At 44.5% G+C, this 26,445-nt stretch overlaps 2 protein-coding genes across 8 annotated transcripts in view; both read right to left on the reverse strand.

Annotated features, from left to right (window-relative positions):
• Positions 1–4,311: 4,311 nt before the first annotated feature.
• LOC109888635 (septin-9) overlaps positions 4,312–26,445 on the reverse strand; it is a 103,069-nt gene continuing 80,935 nt past the window's right edge. For 6 of the 7 annotated variants that reach the window (XM_031831055.1, XM_031831062.1, XM_031831041.1 and 3 more), the window contains 2 exons: positions 25,072–25,123; positions 23,425–24,938 (listed from right to left, as the gene is read on the reverse strand). In XM_031831055.1, coding sequence (XP_031686915.1) covers positions 24,761–24,938; positions 25,072–25,123 — 230 coding nt within the window. In that variant the 3' untranslated portion in view covers positions 23,425–24,760. Of the gene's footprint in view, positions 4,342–23,424; positions 24,939–25,071; positions 25,124–26,445 lie in introns of those variants that run through there. The other variant, XM_031831047.1, reaches the window with a different exon arrangement.
• Positions 4,370–7,180, reverse strand: LOC109893187 (septin-9-like). The gene is made up of 3 exons (XM_031831081.1): positions 7,046–7,180; positions 4,547–4,642; positions 4,370–4,446 (listed from the first exon to the last, which is right to left on the reverse strand). The coding sequence occupies exons 1-3, from the start codon at positions 7,178–7,180 to the stop codon at positions 4,408–4,410; spliced, it is 270 nt and encodes an 89-aa protein (XP_031686941.1). The 3' UTR covers positions 4,370–4,407.

Below are 26,445 nucleotides of genomic sequence, written 5' to 3' on the forward strand. Positions count from 1 at the left end.
ATGAAGCCGGAAATATTCTAATTTGAAGGGCACCATATTGCTGAATGGGACTGAAAAATCCGCTATGGATCATGGTGAAAGTGACTGTAACTAGCAGAGGAACATGGTCGATGTAGTCGTTTTCATCCTGCCTGAGAGGTAATGTCTACAGCATGAGGGCGCAAGCCTCCTCGTAGCCTGCCGGCTCATGATTGGACTGTGTCAGCACGTGGTCCTTAGTGGACAAATGTAGTAGTCAGAATGGATCACTATTTACAATATGCATCTCGATTGGTAAAATAATTCACAGTGGGAGGGGAAGGGGGGGGTCGCCCTGGCAATTGTAATTTACATAGGACAAACCAAGGTTTGGCACCACTAGGTTCAAATCAAATCAAATTTTATTTGTCACATACACATGGTTAGCAGATGTTAATGCGAGTGTAGCGAAATGCTTGTGCTTCTAGTTCCGACAATGCAGTAATAACCAACAAGTAATCTAACTAACAATTCCAAAACTACTGTCTTATACACAGTGTAAGGGGATAAAGAATATGTACATAAGGATATATGAATGAGTGATGGTACAGAGCAGCATAGGCAAGATACAGTAGATGGTATCGAGTACAGTATATACATATGAGATGAGTATGTAAACAAAGTGGCATAGTTAAAGTGGCTAGTGATACATGTATTACATAAGGATACAGTCGATGATATAGAGTACAGTATATACCATAGGCAAGATACAGTAGATGGTATCGAGTACAGTATATACATATGAGATGAGTATGTAAACAAAGTGGCATAGTTAAAGTGGCTAGTGATACATGTATTACATAAGGATACAGTCGATGATATAGAGTACAGTATATACGTATGCATATGAGATGAATAATGTAGGGTAAGTAACATTATATAAGGTAGCATTGTTTAAAGTGGCTAGTGATATATTTACATCATTTCCCATCAATTCCCATTATTAAAGTGGCTGGAGTTGAGTCAGTGTCAGTGTGTTGGCAGCAGCCACTCAATGTTAGTGGTGGCTGTTTAACAGTCTGATGGCCTTGAGATAGAAGCTGTTTTTCAGCTGTTTTTCAGTCTCTCGGCCCCAGCTTTGATGCACCTGTACTGACCTCGCCTTCTGGATGATAGCGGGGTGAACAGGCAGTGGCTCGGGTGGTTGATGTCCTTGATGATCTTTATGGCCTTCCTGTAACATCGGGTGGTGTAGGTGTCCTGGAGGGCAGGTAGTTTGCCCCCGGTGATGCGTTGTGCAGACCTCACTACCCTCTGGAGAGCCTTACGGTTGAGGGCGGAGCAGTTGCCGTACCAGGCGGTGATACAGCCCGCCAGGATGCTCTCGATTGTGCATCTGTAGAAGTTTGTGAGTGCTTTTGGTGACAAGCCCGAATTTCTTCAGCCTCCTGAGGTTGAAGAGGCGCTGCTGCGCCTTCTTCACGATGCTGTCTGTGTGAGTGGACCAATTCAGTTTGTCTGTGATGTGTATGCCGAGGAACTTAAAACTTGCTACCCTCTCCACTACTGTTCCATCAATGTGGATAGGGGGGTGTTCCCTCTGAGGTTTCCTGAAGTCCACAATCATCTCCTTAGTTTTGTTGACGTTGAGTGTGAGGTTATTTTCCTGACACCACACTCCGAGGGCCCTCACCTCCTCCCTGCAGGCCGTCTCGTCGTTGTTGGTAATCAAGCCTACCACTGTTGTGTCGTTCGCAAACTTGATGATTGAGTTGGAGGCGTGCGTGGCCACGCAGTCGTGGGTGAACAGGGAGTACAGGAGAGGGCTCAGAACGCACCCTTGTGGGGCCCCAGTGTTGATGATCAGCGGGGAGGAGATGTTGTTGCCTACCCTCACCACCTGGGGGCGGCCCGTCAGGAAGTCCAGTACCCAGTTGCACAGGGCGGGGTCGAGACCCAGGGTCTCGAGCTTGATGACGAGCTTGGAGGGTACTATGGTGTTGAATGCCGAGCTGTAGTCGATGAACAGCATTCTCACATAGGTATTCCTCTTGTCCAGATGGGTTAGGGCAGTGTGCAGTGTGGTTGAGATTGCATCGTCTGTGGACCTATTTGGGCGGTAAGCAAATTGGAGTGGGTCTAGGGTGTCAGGTAGGGTGGAGGTGATATGGTCCTTGACTAGTCTCTCAAAGCACTTCATGATGACGGAAGTGAGTGCTACGGGGCGGTAGTCGTTTAGCTCAGTTACCTTAGCTTTCTTGGGAACAGGAACAATGGTGGCCCTCTTGAAGCATGTGGGAACAGCAGACTGGTATAGGGATTGATTGAATATGTCCGTAAACACACCGGCCAGCTGGTCTGCGCATGCTCTGAGGGCGCGGCTGGGGATGCCGTCTGGGCCTGCAGCCTTGCGAGGGTTAACACGTTTAAATGTCTTACTCACCTCGGCCGTGTCAGTGGCACTGTATTGTCCTCAAAGTGGGCAAAAAAGTTATTTAGTCTGCCTGGGAGCAAGACATCCTGGTCCGTGACTGGGCTGGATTTCTTCTTGTAGTCCGTGATTGACTGTAGACCCTGCCACATGCCTCTTGTGTCTGAGCCGCTGAATTGAGATTCTACTTTGTCTCTGTACTGACGCTTAGCTTGTTTGATAGCCTTGCGGAGGGAATAGCTATTCGGTCATGTTACCAGTCACCTTGCCCTGATTAAAAGCAGTGGTTCGCGCTTTCAGTTTCACGCGAATGCTGCGATCAATCCACGGTTTCTGGTTAGGGAATGTTTTAATCGTTGCTATGGGAACGACATCTTCAACGCACGTTCTAATGAACTCGCACACCGAATCAGCGTATTCGTCAATATTGTTATCTGATGCAATACGAAACATATCCCAGTCCACGTGATGGAAGCAGTCTTGTAGTGTGGAGTCAGCTTGGTCGGACCAGCGTTGGACAGACCTCAGCGTGGGAGCCTCTTGTTTTAGTTTCTGTCTGTAGGCAGGGATCAACAAAATGGAGTCGTGGTCAGCTTTTCCGAAAGGGGGGCGCGGCAGGGCCTTATATGCGTCGCGGAAGTTAGAGTAACAATGATCCAAGGTTTTTCCACCCCTGGTTGCGCAATCGATATGCTGATAAAATTTAGGGAGTCTTGTTTTCAGATTAGCCTTGTTAAAATCCGAAGCTACAATGAATGCAGCCTCCGGATAAATGGATTCCAGTTTGCAAAGAGTCAAATAAAGTTTGTTCAGAGCCATCGATGTGTCTGCTTGGGGGGGGATATATACGGCTGTAATTATAATCGAAGAGAATTCTCTTGGTAGATAATGAGGTCTACATTTGATTGTGAGGAATTCTAAATCAGGTGAACAGAAGGATTTGAGTTCCTGTATGTTTCTTTCATCACACCATGTCTCGTTAGCCATAAGGCATACGCCCCTGCCCCAGAAAGATGTTTGTTTCTGTCGGCGCGATGCGTGGAGAAACCCGCTGGCTGCACCGCCTCCGATAGCGTCTCTCCAGTGAGCCATGTTTCCGTGAAGCAAAGAACGTTACAGTCTCTGATGTCCCTCTGGAATGTATACCCTTGCTCGGATTTCATCAACCTTGTTGTCAAGAGACTGGACATTGGCGAGAAGAATGCTAGCGAGTGGTGCACGATGTGCCCGTCTCCGGAGTCTGACCAGAAGACCGCCTCGTTTCCCTCTTTTTCGTAGTCGTTTTTTTGGGTCGTTGCATGGGATCCTTTCCGTTGTCCTGTTTGAAAGGCAGAACACAGGATCCGCGTCGCTAAAAACATATTCTTGGTCGTACTGATGGTGAGTTGACGCTGATCTTATATTCAGTAGTTCTTCTCGACTGTATGTAATGAAACCTAAGATGACCTGGGGTACTAATGTAAGAAATAACATGTAAAAAAACAAAAAACTGCATAGTTTCCTAGGAACGCGAAGCGAGGCTCGAAGCGACGCGAAGCGAGGCGGCCATCTCTGTCGGCGCCGGAAGTATCTGTGCAGTCGGCGCTGGTTGCTGTGCAGTAGCCGACCAGCAGAGCTCATGACATCACATTCCAGACCGGACGGCAGGCCTGGTGTCTGTGCACAATTTCCCCCATTATGACCGTGATTCAGAAGATTCGGTAAATCGTCCTCCTCGCGTCTATTACTCCTAAATCTGTTTAGTCAAAGACAGACCAGAGAAACGTGGATATGAGTCAGACGACAGATGTTTAAATCAGTTGGCTGGGATTGAAACATGTACTGGCAGTAGTAACATGCATGGTTGATCCACTGTACTGTGCAGTCCAATCAGGCAATGGCAAATCTGCTTCAGCCCATTTGACATGATTAGTATGACAGGGATAGTAATGGTTGTGTGTGTGTGTGTGTGTGTTGAATTACCTTCTATGGCTACCCACTTTGTTTGTGCCCAGAATAATCTTTCCACTGACCAGGTACTACTGGTTTCTCCCCACCACAGCAAATGGGATCATCTCCTGACGACACACAACACAGGGTTTATAATGAATCCATGTGTCGGTCGGTCGGTCGGGTGTGTGTATGTGTGTGTGTGTATTTACAACGCTGTAAACGCACCCTGATCTTATCATTGATCATCCTGTCATCAGCATCCTCGTCAAACTCTTTCTGAGGGTAGACGTCGATCCCGTTGGCTCGCAGTCCTTCCCTGATCTGCACACACACAGAAACACATCAGAATCTAACACCAGGTTTGCACCGTTTCATCAATGTACTGTAGAACAGCAGTCAGGGCTAAACAATGGCCGTTTCCACCTCATGTCATCTACCAAGTCATCTAGTCCTGGAGGTGGAGGAGTGTGTGTCCTGCCCAGTACAACAACATCACACACCAAAGCCTTTCACTCACCACCAGAGGAAAGACCAGGGAAGGGAGGCTTTGTCATAACAATTCTTCAAGCAGATCTCCAGATACCCTGATTGTTTGGACCAGTATAAGGTCATCATGATTGAAACAATAAATATACAAGTATGAAAGGATTGACTACACACTGTTCGCTCACTCGGATTCCACCATAAATACTCCATGTTGTTAAGGCTGGTGTTGACCTTAAACAATCTATATCATGTTCTCTAACATGGAGACTTGCTGTGGAGGTTAACAACCATTACACAAATATACAGCCAGACACAAAATGGCCGCCTTCTTTACAATGACGAACACAGACAGGCTTCTTCTGCCAGCAGTGATGGACTTTAAATGAATGACCGTTCCGCTCACAATTACTACTTTGACAGTTTCCACTTGGTTGATGATCAAACAGATTTTCTACATTACTCTGTTTATACTTCTTGGAAAGTCTAAACTTGTAACTTTAACTTTCTCAGCCTTAGGCCTACATTATAGGATGAAATGTAAACTGACTACATCTTTTAAAGCTTTAACAGAGCATGCACGCACACACTGTTGGACACAGATGGCAAAACCCGAATAAAAAGCTATTTTGTTCCTTTTGTATGCATGTCAACTGCTGCAGGGAGCAGAGAACTAGAAAGAAACATCAAGAAAAATGTAAGATCACAATCCCAGGGTCGTACATTGCCCAGCCCATGCAGCCAACCAAAACAAGCTGGTTACAAGCCCCAGAGCTTCCATCTCGCTCTGCCTTGTTCTCATTGGCCGTTGTCGGGGGAACGGTAGCCAAGTCGCCCAATGTGTATCCTCCTCCAGAATTAATAAAGCTGTCACAGGATGCCAGAGAGTGGAGACTAGCGTCCCTGGAGAGAGGGAATGTGCATGTGCATGTCCTTTTCTTCTTGGTGTGTGTGTGTGTACACATGTTCATTTTCTTCTCCCAGGCTGACCACTGGCCAACAGAAACAGAGCTGGGTGCAGAGGCCTCTTTAAACTGAGCCAAGCAGGTAGTTTAGGCCTGTGTATCCTGGTATGGTGCAGAGTTAAAGTGACAGGAAGAGAAAGTAGCATTTGGGAATTCCATTGAATTCTAAATCATTTAAACTTCCTTTTAAATCAGCAGAGGGCCTCTAGTCTCTATAACATAAGCATGAGTCAGTCATCAACAGAAAGGGTTATGCATTCCATTATGGAGGAGTGGCTACTAGACAGCCTCTACCAAGTAGTTACTAGACAGCCTCTACCAAGTAGCTACTAGACAGGACAGCCTGCTACAGTACACTGGCATCTGTGCAGACGTCAGCTGGAATACTGTAAATAAATCACTTCTTAAAATGCTCCTTTCTGGCTAAAAACATCCGTTAAGTGTTCCAAAGTTTCATACCACTACTCCTCAGACTGGGCAGAGTACAGTAGCTTATCCAGATGGCTGCTGTTTGTAATGCCTGGCATCGCTTCATACCGGCCTGTGTGTGATCTTACCCTCTCGTTACCCTGTGTGTGTGATCTTACCCTCTCGTTACCCTGTGTGTGTGCACGCGGGTGGTGTGTGTGTGATCTTACCCTCTCGTTACCCTGTGTGTGTGCACGCGGGTGGCCTGTGTGTGATCTTACCCTCTCGTTACCCTGTGTGTGTGCACGCGGGTGGCCTGTGTGTAATCTTACCCTCTCGTTACCCTGTGTGTGTGCACGCGGGTGGTGTGTGTGTGATCTTACCCTCTCGTTACCCTGTGTGTGTACACGCGGGTGGCGTGTGTGTAATCTTACCCTCTCGTTACCCTGTGTGTATGCACGCGGGTGGCGTGTGTGTGATCTTACCCTCTCGTTACCCTGTGTGTGTACACGCGGGTGGCGTGTGTGTAATCTTACGCTCTCGTTACCCTGTGTGTATGCACGCGGGTGGCGTGTGTGTGATCTTACCCTCTCGTTACCCTGTGTGTGTGCACACGGGTGGTGTGTGTGTAATCTTACCCTCTCGTTACCCTGTGTGTGTCCGATCTTACCCTCTCGTTACCCTGTGTGTGTGCACGCGGGTGGCGTGTGTGTGATCTTACCCTCTTGTTACCCTGCTGTAAAAGCCTAATGTCAGCCATGTCAGGTTGTTGTAGTGCAAAAGGGACTAGTTTAAAAGCAAATATACAGATCAATGTCATAGGCTTTTTGTGTACACACACGTGCCTGTATACACACACACACAGTACCGTCTGTTTGAAGAAGTCCCTCTCCTCCAGGGTGAGTGTGTCTGCCTTGGCGATGACAGGGACTATGTTGACCACTTTACTCAGACGACTCATAAACTCCACATCCAGGGGCCTCAGACTGGAGAGAGACAACATGGAGGAAGAGAGATAAGGGGTGGGAGGAGATGGAGAAAGAAAGATGTTAAGATATTTTCTGATTGGTAGGTTATATTGTAATGCAGCACTGTGGTATAATTGAAAGCATGTCCAAGACGTTTATTCAACCACAAAGGAAATTTATTTTGAGACGTTTGATAAAGCAGTTGTGGGGCAATGAATGTTACATCCACTGAAGACTTTTCAGCCATGGATGATATGAGACAGATGTACCACTAGGGGGCAATGATGGTCCATTGTCTATTATTTTCTGATCAATGACAATGTCATGACGTTGGCCTGGGGGTTAGGTTTATGACAGTCATAAATACCTCTTCCCCCCTTTTTCGTCTCTCTATGCTACTGATGTTACATTTGCAAAACCCTTGGATAACCTAGAGATTCTGGGAACATCAGAAGATGGGGGTAATCCGACCAGTGGAACATATGCGGTGGTACTTAATGAATATGATGTCAGTTCGGTTGTCATCTGAGACATTCTCATCAATGATCAGATGACAAACTCTACAGTGGAAAGTCTACACATCAGAGAGTTATCGGATTCACATGGAATTGTTGTTCAATTTAAATGTTTGAATATTAAATTATTCGTGATGGGATGAAATGCGATTTTAGCTTCTAAAATGTGAGATTTGGGTTTTCATAAGACAGGGCTTTGCTCAATCAGTGGCCCGCCCCTGTGAAAGGACATGGGCTATAAAACTTTTCAAACACGCCCTCCTCTCCCTTCCTATAAGCCCTTGACGACAATATAACCTCCTGTTCCGAGGACGACGGTCCTACGTCAGAATGGTTCAGATAATAACTACAGAACGAAGCCAACATCAGCGTGAGCTTTGGCTGCGAATGGTATGAACTTTGAACTCTTATTCACTACAGAAGTGATACCTCCTAGCCATTGAGTTAGCAACAGCAGATGCAAACGAGGGTTAGGAAGGAACAGACAAATCCCGTCTATCACCCAACGACGTTACTACAACGTATCCAATTGACAACCAGAGACATTCTTCAAAGGACTCTGTTGGGCAACACGGCCTCCCATCTACCACCAACCTACCGAAGCACAGCTCAGAGTAAATATTTATTGCATTTTCCTTTTCCAAATGGGCGGTAATTTAGAATGCATAAGATACTGTATTTACAATAGCACAGCTTCTTCCTTTGTTCCTCAGTCTTCCCGCTCTTTCACTCAAACCCAGCCCTTTTTCTTTTGTGTAACAAGGTGTCATATTTTTTATTTTAATTTGACCTTTATTTAACTAGGCAAGTCAGTTAAGAACAAATTCTTATTTTCAATGATGGCCTAGGAACAGTGGGTTAACTGCCTGTTCAGGGGCAGAACGACAGATTTGGGGGTTCAGGGGGTTCAGGGGTTTGAACTTGCAACCTTCCGGTTACTAGTCCAACGCCACTAGGCTACCCTTGTTAGCCATGGTTCGTGCAGATAACCAAGAATTTACAACTTTCAGATGAGACTGAATTAAGATGACGATTAATATTGACTGCTATTGATGTAAAATATTACTAGGTCTTTAAGAGTTTATTCGGAAGATAACAGCTCTATAAATATTATTTCCTGGTGCCCGACTCTCTAGTTAATTACATTTACATGATTAGCTCAATCAGGTAATATTAATTACGAAGAAATTATTTTATAGAATAGCATGTCATATCACTTAATCCGGCATAGCCAAAGACACGACAACCACTTTACTCAGACGACTCAAACTCCACATCCAGGGGCCTCAGACTGGAGAGAGCATTGAGGGAGAGAGATAAGGGGGAAGGAGATGGAGAAGGAGAGAAAAGATGTTAAGATATTTTCTGATTGGTAGGTTATATTGTAATGCAGCACTGTGGTATAATTGAAAGCATGTCCAAGACGTTTATTCAACCACAAAGGACATTTCTTTTGAGACGTTTGATAAAGCAGTTGTGGGGCAATGAATGTCACATCCACTGAAGACTTTTCAGTCATGGATGATATGAGACAGATATACCACTAGGGGGCAACGATGGTCCATTGTCATTGATCAGAAAATAATAGACAATGTGATTTTACAGCAGTGTGCCAGTATAATCCTAATTCTCAAATTTAAAAGACGAATCATAACCTCTTTCCAAGGTTAAACACAAAATGGTTAAGAACTGAAACTGATAAGCCTGGAAACAGATAATGGTGCTCAAGATGTGTCATGGATGGCAGTTTTAGGAGGTAAAATGTGGGTATAATGCAATTGAATACATATCTATATTGAGCATCATGTGACGAGAGACATTGTCCTCAACTGACCACTCACACAAAGCTTGTACATCCTATTCCCAAGTTGTCAAGTCTTAGAGCTTCTCTACTATCTCCTATAAACATTCTCTCGTCCCCATCTCATCTCTTTCTATCCTGTATAAACTCTCCTATCAGAGGAGAATGCATGAGAATGTTCAGGCTATAGCTAACCTGGCAGTGGCTCTGGCTGTTCCATATGGAGTATGTCTAGAGTCTGAAACACATTTACACATTCATTTATTCAACATTTAAAAAAATGTGAATATCTCCAAACCACCATTTTTGATGATTTTAAGACATATCGTTTGGAACAATGCACTACAAGTACATCACATTTACAGAGTGGGCTCTCTGCTCATTCTGAATTTCTTATCAATTGTATGAGCACCACCAACACAGGGAATGGTACATGGATTCAAAAGGAAACTCCCTTTGCTGGTGAGTTGCTGAATGTGCAATCCTAAAGGTGGGCTGTGATTGATTAATGCCCTATAATGTTAATTTCTATGTATAAATGGGTCGTACCAGAGAGCCCACTCTGGAAATGTGATGTGCATGAAGACTATAGTGTTCCACACAATATGTCTAAAATTAAGAGAAAACTGATAATTTGGCGATATTCATAGATTCAATGAATAAATGTATATTTCAGAATCTAAACAGACTCCATGTTAGAGAACACTATAAGGAGTATAATGACTCCAAGATGCCTGTATCATGTACAGTTCACAGATCGATGGTCTTACAGGAGGCATGTAAAATAGCCACTTGCATCATGATTTCCTAAAAAAAATTGCATCCTATTCCCTATGTAGTTCACTACTTTTGACCAGAGACATAGGGGCCCTGCTCAAAAGTAGTGCACTACAAGGAAAATGGTGTCATTTGGAATGCACATATGGCTTTGGCATCGTGTCTATGTAATTGATTAGAGGCCCTTGTTTCAAACCTCAACCGACAGACGATATTCCATTTGTGAAAGCAATGAATACGGAGGGAAGAAAAAAAAACGGAGAATGAAGAAGGAGGAGTATTTGGGTTTTGGGGAGAATTTTTAAAATAGTTCCAGAAGTTTCTTAAGTCTAGACCATGAACCAGGTTCCACCGGCAGTAAGATCTATATTGCTTAAAGAACACCAGAACACCAGGATTGAGAGTTATACCCTCATATTGCCCTAAAGAGCAGCATTGACTACCAAACACATTATTTTAGTGTCTCTCCCCTCATCGCCTGTCATGCCATCCGTTTTTGCTGAGTGACTAAGTGTTTTGTGTCATGTTGTTCCTATTCATGTGCCTCAACACCAGGAAGGCCCAACCACCACTCACCCATGTCCACACTGCACCAAAATATGTGGCTCCCGGCTCAACCATCTGAAGACCCACAAATAGAATCCCCACAAATATTAGACCCTACGGGCATGAGAGAGACTAACCAGGGTGCACTCAAGGACACTTTAATTCCTGTTAAACGAATCTAGCAGACGTGAGCAAAGGGAACATTTGCTAAATCACTAGCAGAGCGGCATGAGGCAATGTGGTTGGTATTACTGAGACATTAAGAGTGGGTTTCTATACAAACGTTATTCAAAATTAAACAAATAGCCACCACTTGGGTGTTTAATCTGATTATATTCGCTGCTAGTTGCTCACTAAATTAACTGTGATGATTCACAAGCATGCTGACGTTTTAAGGTTTAATTTTCCATTGCTGAAATCACAAGAAACAGCACATTTTAAACATTAAAATGGTTTTGGCCCCATTCCTAGTCATTGTTTTGGCACCTCACACACTATTCCCACCTGAACATATACAAACTGATTCTAAATGCTTTGTCATATACATTGTCTCAGTCTCCCCATCACTCCCTGCCTAATGTTTTCTAGACTGGGTACTATAGTATACAAAAGTATCTGCAGTCAAAAGGAGTCTTTGTGAAACTTGATTCCTAAAGCTGAATAGAATGAGTTCCACATGTGGTCGAAAGAGAGGGAAGGGGGAGAGGATAGTGTAGGAGTGAAGAGGGAGGAGAGTAGAGGGAAAGGATAGTGTAGGAGTGAAGAGGGAGGAGAGTAGAGGGAAAGGATAGTGTAGGAGTGAAGAGGGAGGAGAGTAGAGGGAGGGGGAGAGGATAGTGTAGGAGTGAGGAGGGAGGAGAGTAGAGGGAGGGGGAGAGGATAGTGTAGGAGTGAAGAGGGAGGAGAGTAGAGGGAGGGGGAGAGGATAGTGTAGGAGTGAAGAGGGAGGAGAGTAGAGGGAGGGGGAGAGGATAGTGTAGGAGTGAAGAGGGAGGAGAGTAGAGGGAGGGGGAGAGGATAGTGTAGGAGTGAAGAGGGAGGAGAGTAGAGGGAGGGGGAGAGGATAGTGTAGGAGTGAAGAGGGAGGAGAGTAGAGGGAGGGGGAGAGGATAGTGTAGGAGTGAAGAGGGAGGAGAGTAGAGGGAGGGGGAGAGGATAGTGTAGGAGTGAAGAGGGAGGAGAGTAGAGGGAGGGGGAGAGGATAGTGTAGGAGTGAAGAGGGAGGGGAGGAGAGTAGAGGGAGGGAGGGGGAAGTTTAGAGGAAGTGGTGAGGAGCATCTCATTTGTAAAAATGTTTACAGTATTAAAATTAAAACTTTTTAAATTGCACAGGAAATTAAGTTTCTCTTTCTTGTGATTGCAAGTGTCGAGACGATGTGTTAAAGCCCAGATAAAGCAACGGAAAGACAATATTAGATTTTTTGGTATATTTTATTCAACTTTTTTTGTATTTCATTGAGTGTGTTTGACAGGTCATGACAAACATTTCACGTGAAAACAACTATAGGCACAAGCAAAAGTCTGAAAGAGTCGTAGTAGTAAAATGAAATCAATCCATCAAGATTGAAGTGACAATTGGATTTTGCTTCCCTCAAACGCAGGAAATAGATGGCTGAAACATACAGATCCTCAGGTGGGAATGCACATTGTTAGTATAAGATTTATGGCATATTTCATTGTAGCATATATATATAGAAACATTTGAGGATACCGTTCAAAATTCCCTGATCCGTGACTTGGAGGTGGGAGAGGGTATTTGTGACAAGGGTGCCCTCTACCCAACTCTATGGTCACGTGAGTACTGAGGGCACTCGTAGCAGGTGTGGCCTCTATTTTACTCTATGGACAGGAATTTATACGGGATGATCCGAACTTCCTCACACTCGTGTGAGTAGGGGAATGTGGCGAGATGTCTCTCATAATATCAGAGAACCGTGGTTACGCAAGTAACCCTACATTCCCTTTAAATGATTTGTTTTGACATCTCATAGTGGGATATAACCAACTCCCATATCACACATGCTCTCTGGAGCCAGGGAGTCTCCATTCCCTTTGATGGGAATTCCCTCTGGACAAAACATCTGCTCCTATGTTCAGTACACCCGGGACATGAGTCAGGCGTAGGGATGGGTACTGTAGGTGTGCTCTGCTCCACAGAATAATCCTGACAGATAGTCTAAGCGTAGGGAGTGAGTGCCATCCAGGCGCATAATGTACTCCACTACAGTCGTATTGTCCGTTCTGATCAGAACATGCTAATTCTGAAGGGAGGGTAAAAAATGTTTCAGTGAAAGAAGCACCATCAGCAATTTGAGGTCATTTATGTGAGCAATGCGGATTAGTGGGGTCCATACTCTGTTTATTACATTTCCCTTGTGAACTGCGCCCAAGTCTGAGTGACGCATCTGTCATCACCACTTTCCTCGTTTCCACGACCTTTAGGGGAGTGCCCAGTGTTGCCAACTTAGCGACTTTGTTGCTATATTTAGCGAGAATTCAGACTCCTCTAGCAACACATTTTCAAAAAAGTGACTAGCAACAAATCTAGCGACTTTTTCTGGTGTTATTGGAGACTCTGACGTGAAAGCATGTATCGTTCTTACTCTTCTCAAAGAGCCCGGATAAAGGAGGGTTGGAATTGTGAGATAAAAAAAACAAACAAGAATCGACAGTTCATTTGTAGTTCTAAGCATATTTAGGATATGTTTTTACTCACTTTTTGTCTCTCCCATGACGTTATTCCTCTCTCCTATAAGCATCCATCACAATTACATGCACATGGCCAATTATGCAAATTATGTGATGATGTCATTTAGCGACTTCTAGGACAGCAAATAGCTACTTTCCTTACTGCGGAGTTGGCAACACTAGGAGTGGCAGAAACGAAGATGGAGGGGCTCTTCCAGTGACTGGGAGCTGAGAGACATGCGGATGTCATCTCTATCCGGCGATTGACAGACAACAGGCAAAACCCTCAGTAGGCCGAGTGGTACTACTGAGATGGTGGATGCCATCAAACCCAGCACTCGGAGGCACGTCTCGAACATGACCGAGCACCCCTGTGTAACAGGGAGAGGCACTGTAGGAACGAGGTTTTTCCTGGCATGTTCGAGCACACAACCATTTCTCTTGAGGCAAGCCAAAGTTTGGTAGCCGAAGTCTACGCCCCTTCGTTGGTGATTGGTCAACAGTAGGGATTCTTCAATTAAGTGTTTGTCATTCAACGACAGACTAGTTGCCATGCACATTTTGTCACTTGCAAACATCTTAAAACCTCTGCAAAAACTTCAAAATGAACGACATATTTCGTGACTTATCTTTGATTAATTCTAACTATTTTGAGGAAGTGTTACAACATGTTATTTTACATGGCGAGGGACAAACAGTAATATTGCTGTTTTTTTAAGGAAATGTCTATCTATTTAAGGGAATATGCGAGGCACGAATCGAATCTCCTTTTCATTGTATTTTCAACCTGTGTATGTGGATGCCTGGATACAGCAGAGGCTTTTTTTACTGAGGAAATAAAGAGTGAATGTATAAAAATGGGTCGCTGCACAAAGGGAAGGGTTTTAGGAGTACAGATGTGCCCCTCCCTCATAGTGGGGTGAACTGTTGGTTGCCCCTCTCTGCCGTGTACCCCTAGGTTGGGTGCCCATTCACTGCAGGGGAATCAAATGAGCCGGACATCAACGCGGCTGCAGGGAAGGAACGTTTTCCCCACTGTCAGCCCATTAGGGGATCCGAACTGTGGGGTCGAAGACCAATGTGTGGCTGGGGGCTTCTCGCAGAAGGTTTCCCTCTCTCTGGCACGAAGCCTTGCCTTCTGGAGGGGTTGGCCAGGTAACCACGATTCCCAGATCTACAGAGTTCGCATTTCTGCCAAATGATGGCGACAGGTGGTCCAAACAGTCCTTTCAGCCCGACAGGAACGTGAAGGAAATGTGCTTTCTCCTTGTCCGTTAGCCACAGGCCTCTCTCCCCTACCACTGCAAGGCTCATGGCACAACCTGGAGGCTTGGAAGTGTCGTCTATGAAGACACCGATCTCTTCCCAAAGATTTGGATTACCAATCGATAGGAGATTATGCATCTCCAGCATCAAATCGGCCTGGAAAACCAGTAGTAGGGATGTAACGTTCAACACCCGTGAAGAATGTGCAGCAAACACTTACACAGTTTAGTAGATAGATGCGGAGAAGCGGTTCGTCTTAACAGGGAGAGAAGTGTACATCTTTGACAAGGTACTGGGGTTGAAGTGGTTGGTCAGTGACCGCTCAACCACCGGTGGATTGTCCTTGACGTTCATTTTGGCCAAAAGTCTGGTTTGGACATTGCTAGTCAAATCAAATGTATTTATATAGCCCGTCTTACATCAGCTGATATCTCAAAGTGCTGTACAGAAACCCAGCCCAAAACCCCAAACAGCAAGCAATGCAGGTGAAGAAGCACGGTGGCTAGGAAAAACTCCCTAGAAAGGCCAAAACCTAGGAAGAAACCTAGAGAGGAACCAGGCTATGAGAGGTGGCCAGTCCTCTTCTGGCTGTGCCGGGTGGAGATTATAACAGAACATGGCCAAGATGTTCATAAATGACCAGCATGGTCAAGAAATAATAATCACAGTAGTTGTCGAGGGTGCAACAAGTCAGCGCCTCAGGAGTAAATGTCAGTTGGCTTTTCATAGCCAATCATTAAGAGTATCTCTACCGCTCCTGCTGTCTCTAGAGAGTTGAAAACAGCAGGTCTGGGACAGGTAGCACGTCCGGTGGCTGCAGGCAGAACAGTTGAAACTGGAGCAGCAGCACGGCCAGGTGGACTGGGGACAGCAAGGAGTCATCATGCCAGGTGGTCCTGAGGCATGGTCCTGGGGCTCAGGTCCTCCAAGAGAAAGAAAGAAAGAGAGAATTAGAGAGAGCATACTTAAATTCACATAGGACACCGGATAAGACAGGAGAAGTACTCCAGATATAACAGACTGACCCTAGCCCCCCGACACAAACTACTGCAGCATAAATACTGGAGGCTGAGACAGGACACTGTGGCCCCATCCGATGATACCCCCGGACAGGGCCAAACAGGAAGGATATAACCCCACAGGAAACCCCACCCACTTTGCCAAAGCACAGCCCCCACACCACTAGAGGGATATCTTCAACCACCAACTTACCATCCTGAGACAAGGCCGAGTATAGCACACAAAGATCTCCGCCACGGCACAACCCAAGGGGGGGCACCTACCCAGACAGGAAGATCACGTCAGTGACTCAACCCACTCAAGTGACGCACCCATCCTAGGGACGGCATGAAAGAGCACCAGTAAGCCAGTGACTCAGCCCCTGTAATAGGGTTAGAATCCCAGTGGAGAGAGGGGAACCGGCCAGGCAGAGACATCAAGGGCTGTTCGTTGCTCCAGAGCCTTTCCGTTCACCTTCACACTCCTGGGCCAGACTACACTCAATCATATGACCCACTGAAGAGATGAGTCTTCAGTAAAGACTTAAAGGTTGAGACCGAGTCTACGTCTCTCACATGGGTAGGCAGACCATTCCATAAAAATGGAGCTCTATAGGAGAAAGCCCTGCCTCCAGCTGTTTGCTTAGAAATTCTAGGGACAATTAGGAGGCCTGCGTTTTGTGACCGTAGCGTACGTATGTACGGCAGGACCAAATCAGAAAGATAGGTAGGAGCAAGCCCATGTAATGCTTTGTAGGTTAGCAGTAAAACCTTGAAATCAGGAAGCCAGTGTAGGGAGGCTAGCACTGGAGTAATATGATCACATTTTTAGTTCTAGTCATTCTAGCAGCCATATTTAGCACCAACTGAAGTAGTCTAACCTAGAAGTAACAAAAGCATGGATACATTTTTCTGCATCATTTTTGGACAGAAAGTTTCTGATTTTTGCAATGTTACGGAGATGGAAAAAAGCTGTCCTTGAAACAGTCTTGATATGTTCGTAAAAAGGGAGATCAGGGTCCAGAGTAACACCGAGGTCCTTCACAGTTTTTTTTAAACGACTGTACAACCATCAAGAATAATTGTCAGATTCAACAGAAGATCTCTTTGTTTCTTGGAACCTAGAACAAGCATCTCTGTTTTGTTTAAAAGTAGAAAGTTTGCAGCCATCCACTTCCTTATGTCTGAAACACAGGCTTCTAGCGAGGGCAGTGTTGGGGCTTCACCATGTTTCATTGAAATGTACAGCTTTGTGTCATCCTTATAGCAGTGAAAGTTAATGTTATATTTTCGAATGACATCCAAGAGGTAAAATATATTGTGAAAACAATAGTGGTCCTAGAAAGGAACCTTGAGGAACACCGAAATCTACAGCTGATTTGTCAGAGGATAAACCATTCATAGAGACAAACTGATATCTTTCCGACAGATAAGATCTAAACCAGGCCAGAACTTGTCCGTGTAGACCAATTTGGGTTTCCAATCTCTCCAAAAGAAATGTGGTGATCGATGGTATCAAAAGCAGCACTGAGGTCTAGGACCACGAGAACAGATGCAGAGCCTCGGTCTGACGCCATTAAAAGGTCATTTACCACCTTCAGAAGTGCAGTCTCAGTGATATGATGGGGTCTAAAACCAGACTGAAGCATTTCGTATACATTGTTTGTCTTCAGGAAGGCAGCAAGTTGCTGTGCAACAGCTTTTTCTAAAATGTTTGAGAGGAATGGAAGATTCGATATAGGCCGATAGTTTTTTATATTTTCTGGGTCAAGGTTTGGCTTTTTCAAGAGAGGCTTTATTACTGCCGCTTTTAGTGAGTTTGGTACACATCTGGTGGATAGAGAGAAGTTTATTATGTTCAACATAGGAGGGCCAAGCACAGGAAGCAGCTCTTTCAGTAGTTTAGTTGGAATAGGGTCCAGTATGCAGCTTGAAGGTTTAGAGGCCATGATTATTTTCATCATTGTGTCAAGAGACATAGTACTAAAACACTTGAGTGTCTCTCTTGATCCTAGGTCCTGGCAGAGTTGTGCAGACTCAGAAAACTCAAAAGGTTTTCAAAATTGCATTTGGCTTCAGCCATGCACGCTGAGAGGAGTTGTTTTCCTGGGATGGTCCTAGAGGGAAGTTCTACTCCTGTCGTACCAGTCCCTTGCTGATGCCACCCCCCATGGGTTCAGGCCACTCAATATGCTGCCCGTTTGCTGACATCAATGAGTGAATATCTCATCCGCCATCAATGCCCAGCTAAGCTAGCAGGTTCCATGGCTCCAAAAAACAGCTGAAAAAGTGAAACGTAACTAGCGTTCACCACTTGGGTTAGTAGCCTAGCTAGTTAAGACAGTGCTGTCCAGAAAAGCTAATCCTTTAACAATGTGAATGTAGCTAGCATTCGCCACGAGGGTTAGTAGCCTAGCTAGTTAGCTTCCTTTGGCTAACTTTGTGCTATGCTGGTCTTGCAACAAACAAAAGCGTGGCTCTTGACCAATAAGCAGTGACGCTAGGATGGCCGGTCTAATCAATGCCGATGAAGGGTCAAACTAACAGAGAACAAACTAGTAATTCTACCCTTCCAAGTAGAAAAGCTAGTCGTAGGATAGCTAGCCTTGCAGCGAGCTAGCCAGGTTACCTAAGCATGGCAGCTAAGCTAGCCAAGTCTCTGCAGTTAGTCGTGTGATGCTAGTTACAAAAGGAAGACAAAGGCAGAAAGGCACTGAAGCAAATTATTACTCGAAAATGTCACCCAACACAAAAGACGTGAGCTAATAAGGTTACGCCACCAAGTGCAGGGTTAACGGCACATGAACAGTTAAACAGGAAAAAGTATCAAGTCGTGCTCAGGAGAGCCAAGTAGAACTCTTCTGTGAGGAAGAGAGGTGAGAAGGAGAAGAGGGAAGGTGAGTGGCTCTCTGGTATGAGGGCTCCCTCATTCTCCACTTGACAGGTCTGATTAGTCCTTCAAGCTACTTATGTCGAAACAAATAATTGAAAGAGAACCCGTGTGCGTCTTTGACATTTAAGTCACATTTATCATGTAGAAGAGTATAAGAATAGGACTCCCTCACCATTGTTGTTCATAGGCCAAAGAGCTACAGTATATTTTCCTCTCATCCAACACATGTAAACAGAGTTTGCATGGAGTTAAACTAGAATTTTCAAAACAACATTGGCATTGAGTAGAACAGGTGCTTAAGTCAAATGACATGAAAATAGAGCTCTTTGGCCACGCACGCCAGTTGTGGGTTTGGCATCGAAATGAGAATGCATGAACAGAAATGAATCCCATACCTACTTTAAAATATAGTGGTGAAATGTTTTGAACCTGTATTTGATCAGGGAGTCATACTGAGACCAAGGCTTCTTTTTTTTTACAGATGAGCCCTGAATTACAGAAATGGCAGAAAATAATCATCAATATAAAGACGAAATGCAAGAATGAAACCAGGTCATAAAAAAAATAAACACATTCATCTGTAAAAATGTCCTCAATCGGCTTTCTGACTTGCCCTAGAGGAGGAAAAACATCAAATGGAAGAACATTTAGAAGATTGTTCCAGAAATAAGGTGTAAGAAAACTCAGTAGAGAGCTAAGGATTTTCCAGAGTTAGCCATCCCCGAGACTGAGTGTTGTAACTCATATGCCTAAAGTTTAGTAACGGTGTTAGGTACAGTGAGGCTTTTTGTAAAAGGCTTTATAAATGAAAACATAGCAATGCATCAACATACATGTTTGGGCCATTTTGCTTCCACTGGTCCTGGGGCCCTTGTTAAGGGCAACAGCATAGTGAACTTCACCAAGTACCAGGACATTTTAGCCAAAAGGCTGGTTGCCTCTGCCAGGAGGCTGAAACTTGGCCACAACTGGCTCGTCCTGTATGTCTATAACCCCAAGCACACATCAAAATCCACTTAGAAATGGTTAAATTGGCCACAAATCAACATTTTTAAATGGCCGTCTCGGTCTCTGGACTTGAAAACTTTTGAAAACCTGTGGTTTGAATAAAGAGGGCAGTCCATAAGTGCGAATGATATCTTTTTTTATTTTACCTTTATTTAACTAGGCAAGTCAGTTAAGAGCAAATTCTTATTTTCAATGACAGCCTAGGAACAGTGGGTTAACTGCCTTGTTCAGGGGCAGAACGACATATTTTTACCTTGTCAGCTCAGCGATTCGATCTTGCAACCAGGGGTTAGTTAGCTATAGCTCTGGACGGACGGACACGCACATACACACACAATCTTCCTAGTTCATACATGATAGCAATGAGAGAAATGAATACCTTTTGACCTTGCCCAGATAGGTCTTCATTGACTTGGTGTCATGAGATGCCACCCTTATTTTAAACATTCCCCAATCACTGTTTGTAATGGTTAAGGATCTCCTCAGAACCACTATAACATATAGTATATATACAAAACACAATCCCGCAGGGCTCTTATACAAACACACTATATGTGTGTGTACGTGCATGTGTGGGCAGTCTCTCTTCTCTACCAGCATCACCACACAAACATAAATACATGGCTAGCAGTACCGGTGCATCAAGTCTGACACCAACAGGCTCATAAACAGCTTCTATCCCCAGGCTTTAACCAACAGAATGAATTGACCCTATTTTTTCACTGACTCTACACACTCACACATTTATACCAACTCCACACACACACCTGACATTAAAACTTGAAACTTAAAACACTGAGTGATGTCTAAGCTGGGAAGGAACACTCAAGGTTTTTCAACATGCTCTTTGTAGCGTCAATCACTTCTCAGTGTGTTCTCATCCTCCTAGATCCATCTGCTTGCTCAGGCTCTGCACACTCTTGGATTGCATCCTACCTGGCAGGTCGTGGAGAGGATCTGTGTCTGCACCACATGTCTGCACCACATGCGCTCACTACCGGTGTCCCCCAGGGCTCAGTTCTAGGCCCTCTCCTCTAAACACCAAATCACTTGGCTCCATCATATCCTCACAGTTGCACCTATCAACTACTTTTCTCCTTCCCACCCCTTCTGACAGGTGGCAACATGCATCTCTGAGTGCCTGGCAGACATCTCAGCTTGGAAGTCAGCCCACCACCTCAAGCTCAACAAGAAGGAGCTGCTCTTCCCCCGGCAGGGAAGGCCTGCCAGATCCAAGAGCTCTCCATCACTGTTGACGCCATGGGGTCCCCCTCGCAGAGTTCAAAGAACCTTGGCGTGACCATGGACAACAATCTGTCGTTCCCAGCTCTTCTCTGTCCTGGCACCCCAATGGTGGAACGAGCTTCCACCTAACGTCAGGAAAGCAGAGGGCCTGCCCATCTTCCGAAAACGTCTGAAACCCTACTTCTTCAAATTGTATTTGTTACTTGCGCCGAATACAACACTGTGAAACGCTTACTTATGACCCCTTTCTCAAAAACGCAGAGTTAAAAAGAAACATTTGCTCAATAAAAAAAAGGAAATAGTAACAAAATAACAATAATGAGTAGTTACTCAGACGTAACGCCGTTCCCTAACCGTTCCCTAGCTGTTCCCTAACCGTTCCCTAGCCTAGGGCTCTCCACGGGGACACACTTAACTCATACAACAAAGGGAGTGCCCCAACTGGGGATTTTATTTGGCCTCCCAAGTTTGTTGGACATAAGACTAAAAACACCAGCAAATCAGCTCCAAGTGGTTTTAATTCAGGAAATGTTTTACGAAGTAGTCCCACAAATAATACTGTAAAATAGATACATGCAATCGTATACAAACGTAAGCAAGGTTTGAAATTCTAACGTTTTAGTCAAATATTATATCCGTTTGGGCTTCTTGCGGTCAGTTTGCAGTCGACAAATTATTTGTAATAATGTTCTGCCCCCCCGACCATCCACCCAAAAAAAGTATAATTGGCCTAAGGCTGAATCTAGTTGATGATCCCGGTCATACACATATGCGGGCGCCTACACACCCACACAAGAAGCGCATGCACAATTTTTAAAAAGGCAATGTTGTAAGACACTGGGTTTATGAGTCCCTATTCTGTGTGTGTTTAAGGCACATATTTGGTGGTGGCTTTTAATTGGCCCTTTTGAGCTGTTGATGTTCTCTTAATGAGAGTCTGCTAGAGCTTGTCAAAAATTTATGGGCATCATTACTCCACCATCTCTCTTTGCCTGACAGCATTCTTATATCTACTGAAGGATGCATGCCACTACGTGTAGTGTGTACCAATCTCAGGGGCACTCGGGGTAATGGTTCCCCAATGGGGTTCCATGCTAGTTCTCGAAAAACAAACTGGAGTGTGTGTGTCTACGTGCATATTAAATGCCACTCACCCACAACCATGTCTAAGAAGAGTCCAACTTTAGCCACAGGATTAAACACTCATACTCCAACACAAAACATTGAATGAAATGACTGACACCCTCTTTCACCTACTAAAATTGAAGATTGATCCCTTAGGGATCTGCAAACCGAGTCAACAACCTGCTAAAATGGAAGATTCCAGATCCCAGAGGGTTGAAACCGAGTCAACAACCTGCTAAAATGGAAGATTCCAGATCCCCGAGGGATCAAACAAAGCCAACAACCTGCAGAGAACAGTAAATCACACAGAGCAGTTTACAAAACACATCCGCTCCCTAGCGTCGCATCAATCTGAAGATATATATTCAACCCGTCATGCCTTACAATAGCCATTCATTTTGTTTGGATTCAGACTGTTGCATTCCCCAGAAGAACATTTGGTGAACAATGATGGGAAGCTGTAAAGTGGAGTGTGTGTAGCTGGCTGCAATGTGTGTTGTGTGTGTCACTAGGAGGTGGAGTAACATCCAACTGCAGTGGTTCTCAAACCTCTCCTCAGGATCCCCCAGACATTTTACCATTTTCTTGTTGCCCTGAACGAACTCACCTGATTTACCCAGTCAAGGGCTTGATGAATAGTCAACAAGTTGAATCAGGTGTGCCAGCTGTGGGGCAGCTGGGCGTCCCCGAGGAGAGGTTTGAGAACCCCTTCAGGCAGCCTCGCTGAAAACTGAGAGACAGGATACAAATAGGCACTAATGATGATATTAAAGTTCAATCTATACCCATCCCACCCCTGGATACCACAACAGTGCCAGTCAGCTTCCCCTGTGCCATCTGCTGGGTTATGTGACATCTGTGTTCTCCAAGAACACACTTAGTGTATTCCCAGCCCTGAACGTTCAACTGTCTATGGGAACGTTTCCCAAACTCAGTCCTTGTGACTAAGGGGTACACGTTTTGGTTTATGCCCTAGCACCACACAGCTGATTAAAATAATCAAAGCTTGATGACGAGTTCATTATTTGAATCAGCTGTGTAGTGCTAAGGTAAAAACCAAAACATGTACCCCTTAGAGTCACAAGGACTGAGTTTGGGAAACGCTGGTCTATGAGCCCTTGGCCATGAGCTTGTAGACATGAAAAAACATTGGCATCTGAAGATCCAATCACCTGACTAATACAGACCAGTAAATTTAGCTCATGCAGAGGACCCTAATTTGATGTAAAAAACCCTCCAATACACACTGTATTTACCTCAATTCAGCCACAGATGGTTTGAAATAACTTTATGACTTTGCAAAGACACTTTATGACACTAAAACACAAACACTACATAAAGGGTATCCTTTTCCGTGATTGGTTAAGAGAGGAGTCACCCGCACAGGTGAAATGGATTGGCAATCAAGACAATTGTGAACAATAAAAATATCAATCTTTATTTATTTGACATAGCTTATCAAAGATAAACCATACTCTCATCATACTATAACAAATTACACAATAACTATACAACAGTAAACATTGTATTACCTTTTGTAATAGTTTATGTTACGTAAGCTACATTGCTGAATGAATAGTACTCTTGGTTTTGACCTCTGTCCATGAGTTTTTGGCAGAGTGAACAATTGTGTTTGGCTGAATGGCACATGTATGACTTTTTGGAATAAATGTTTAGTAGGGAAGATAAGGGAGTTAAACATTGACTACACCGGGAATACAAAACTGTCAGGTTACTAAGTATTATTACAAGCGGTGTATGTAGGCTACATATTCAACCTACCTGTAGTCCTATTCTGTATCATGTCCAAAAAGACTATGTAAATCTAGATTCATAGAATTCTCTATAAATACACAGGAGACAATGCATGATTGCAAGAAAAATACAACCAAAGCGGATCTCTCTAGATTTTCCATCCTCTCGGAGAACAACGGGAGTGTGTAGGTCGACTGGTAGGCTATATGAATATCTAACTCAATTATAACGGGAATACATAACAAGCATAAATATCTATTTATAAATCAATTCTATATATTTCGCTTCTCTTTAAAACAGAAAGGACATTTATTTGGTTTAGAGAAAGTTCGGAGAGCATAGGGATGTCTGTTCCCTCCATCCAGACAACAATACAATAATATTAGAACACAACAGTAAATGGAAAATGCACTGTATGAATGAACATGATACGTTTAACAAGATACGACATTGGCATAGACAGGATGGTTTGGCAAGAGGTCTGAAACATATGAAAACGCAATGGAAAAAGACAAAAGGGATTTCAAAGCTGCTCCACACTGCATTGCTGCTTTTCGGGGCAGTGCAGATGTGTCCAAAAATATACAAAGAACCTAAACCCTACCTCCTAATATCTCCAATATCTAGACAACACAACCCAAACGTAGAACAGGTCATTCCGACCAGTTATTTATAGTTGAAATAATTGATGTGCTATACTTCAATAGCTGGTCTGTACACATCTCTATGCTATAATACTGTGGCATCCCATCTCCCTAGGGGACATCTTGTACTGTTTACCCAACAGCTCTGACCTTGGCAGTTGATCATGTATGAATCATTATATACTTGATATTGGAATCCTCTTTGGAGTGTGTACAGTCCATGTCAGCCAGTTAGGATGGATGTGTGTGTGTCACGTGGTGTGTTTGCATGTGGTGTGCCACAGTTGCCAGCCATTAAAGATATATATGTGTGTGTGTGTGTGTGTGTGTATTTGTCTGCAGATGGTCAGACATCTACATCTCATGGGTCAGGACTTGGTGCTGTGCTGCCACCCCGTTGGCCTGCTGTGGGTTGACCAGTGTGTTGGGTGGCTGGGCGTTGGGCTGGCCGTTGGTCTCATTTAGCCTGCGGACACGGTACACCTCGTAGTGGATGCTACTGGTGATGTCCTTGATGTTCTGCATGTGGGTCCTTACAGAGAGGAAACACAGATGAAGATTTAGTGAGAGAAACATCGACATTACCCAGAGAAACATCAAGCGTCATCAAAAACACTGGTCAAACACACAGTATCACCATCACTTATAACCCAGTTAATATTCACCTGATGAGAAGGTCTCGCAGGTGGGCAAACTCACAGTGTGCAATGTTCTCAACTGCAAAAAGACAGTAAAGACAATGAAATTGCTTTCTATGGGATAAACAGTAAGTGTTTTCTGTTTACAGTTACTCAAATAATATACAATACAATAGCCACGTAGCATATATTTTGTGTATCAGGGTGTGCATATCAAGTTAAATGCCATGTGCTATTCCACACTCTGCCACAAGATGGGAGTGTTGCGCCAAAGACAGGTCAAGGACGCCCATTTATCTTGACATCTGCAGCAATTATCTTAAATAAAGGTTACACCTTCCACTACAAGTAATTTAATCCATCTCAGCTCCCTCAGCAAGTCAGACTATTTAACAAACTCTCCATGACAATTTGCTGGAGTCTAGAAAGGGTCCAACACATGTTTGAATGATCGATTATGTCAAGTCCACAAAATGAAAAAGGAGTGTTATTTATGTGAAATCGCAGCACAGGAAATTAAATTCCATTTCATCCCTCTTAGGGAGGGGCGGGGGAGAAGAGGGTGCTGCTGTGTGACCACCACAGTCTGTGGGTATACTGATTCACGTGGTGGTGGGTCTCCCTTAACCAGGCTGGTTTTTAAATGTTTCTCTGGCTAACACTTTCCTCCACCTATTACAAACAGGGGATTAACACAAGAACACACACAGAGACAGACCCATTGTATATGTAGCTGTATAGTCACCAGCCCTCTAGATAAGTATGAGGGGGAGAAAGAATTTGATAATGAAGTTGATAATGAGAAAGAGAATGACATTGGGGCAGTGGTAGAGGAAAAAGAGAATGTAAAAGACGACAGAAAGAGGAGAGAGAGAAGGAGAACGAGGAGAAAGAGGTCCTGGCTATGAGAACCCTGGGCCCACAGGACTCCTTCCTCTTGTGGCCTAATTTATGATAGCAGTGCAGACAGGTCCTTCAGCTCCCTCCCTCCCTCCCTCCCTCCCTCCCTCCCTCCCTCCCTCCCTCCCTCCCTCCCTCCCTCCCTCCCTCCCTCCGAGCACAGACTGCCTGGCTGGCTCGAGTCAATGTTCCCTCAGCCAGGGGACAACCACATTTCTCACTTATCACACCCGTGCTCCGACAAACACACCTTTGTCTTAGAGTTAAATTATAGTCCATGGGTGTTTTAAGAACACCCTGACAGTTCCAGAACAGGACCCAAGTACTAGAACTCTAGAAAGCTATGTATGCTAAGCTCTGGTTGGTTGGTCCTTTGAACAGACCTAACAGCAAGAGGTCCAGATTAAGATATCTGTTCTACAGCCATCTGTCGACAAGTGTGGAGTGATGAGAGGCGCATTCACCAAGAGGGGCCCTGGAGGGGCCAGGTGCAATCTGGGA

This window comes from Oncorhynchus kisutch, linkage group LG1, assembly GCF_002021735.2.
Source record: "Oncorhynchus kisutch isolate 150728-3 linkage group LG1, Okis_V2, whole genome shotgun sequence".
Classification (NCBI taxonomy): Eukaryota; Metazoa; Chordata; class Actinopteri; order Salmoniformes; family Salmonidae; genus Oncorhynchus; species Oncorhynchus kisutch.

What these genes read in the sequence shown, in the direction of transcription:
- LOC109893187 (XM_031831081.1), bottom strand. Translation starts at nt 7,180, where the DNA reads ATGTTGTCTCTCTCCAGTCTGAGGCCCCTGGATGTGGAGTTTATGAGT. An exon ending in GGGACTTCTTCAAACAGACG is followed by an intron (nt 4,643 to 7,045) that starts GTACTGTGTGTG and finishes GTGTGTGTGCAG; the next exon opens with ATCAGGGAAGGACTGCGAGC. An exon ending in TGATCAATGATAAGATCAGG is followed by an intron (nt 4,447 to 4,546) that starts GTGCGTTTACAG and finishes GTGTGTCGTCAG; the next exon opens with GAGATGATCCCATTTGCTGT.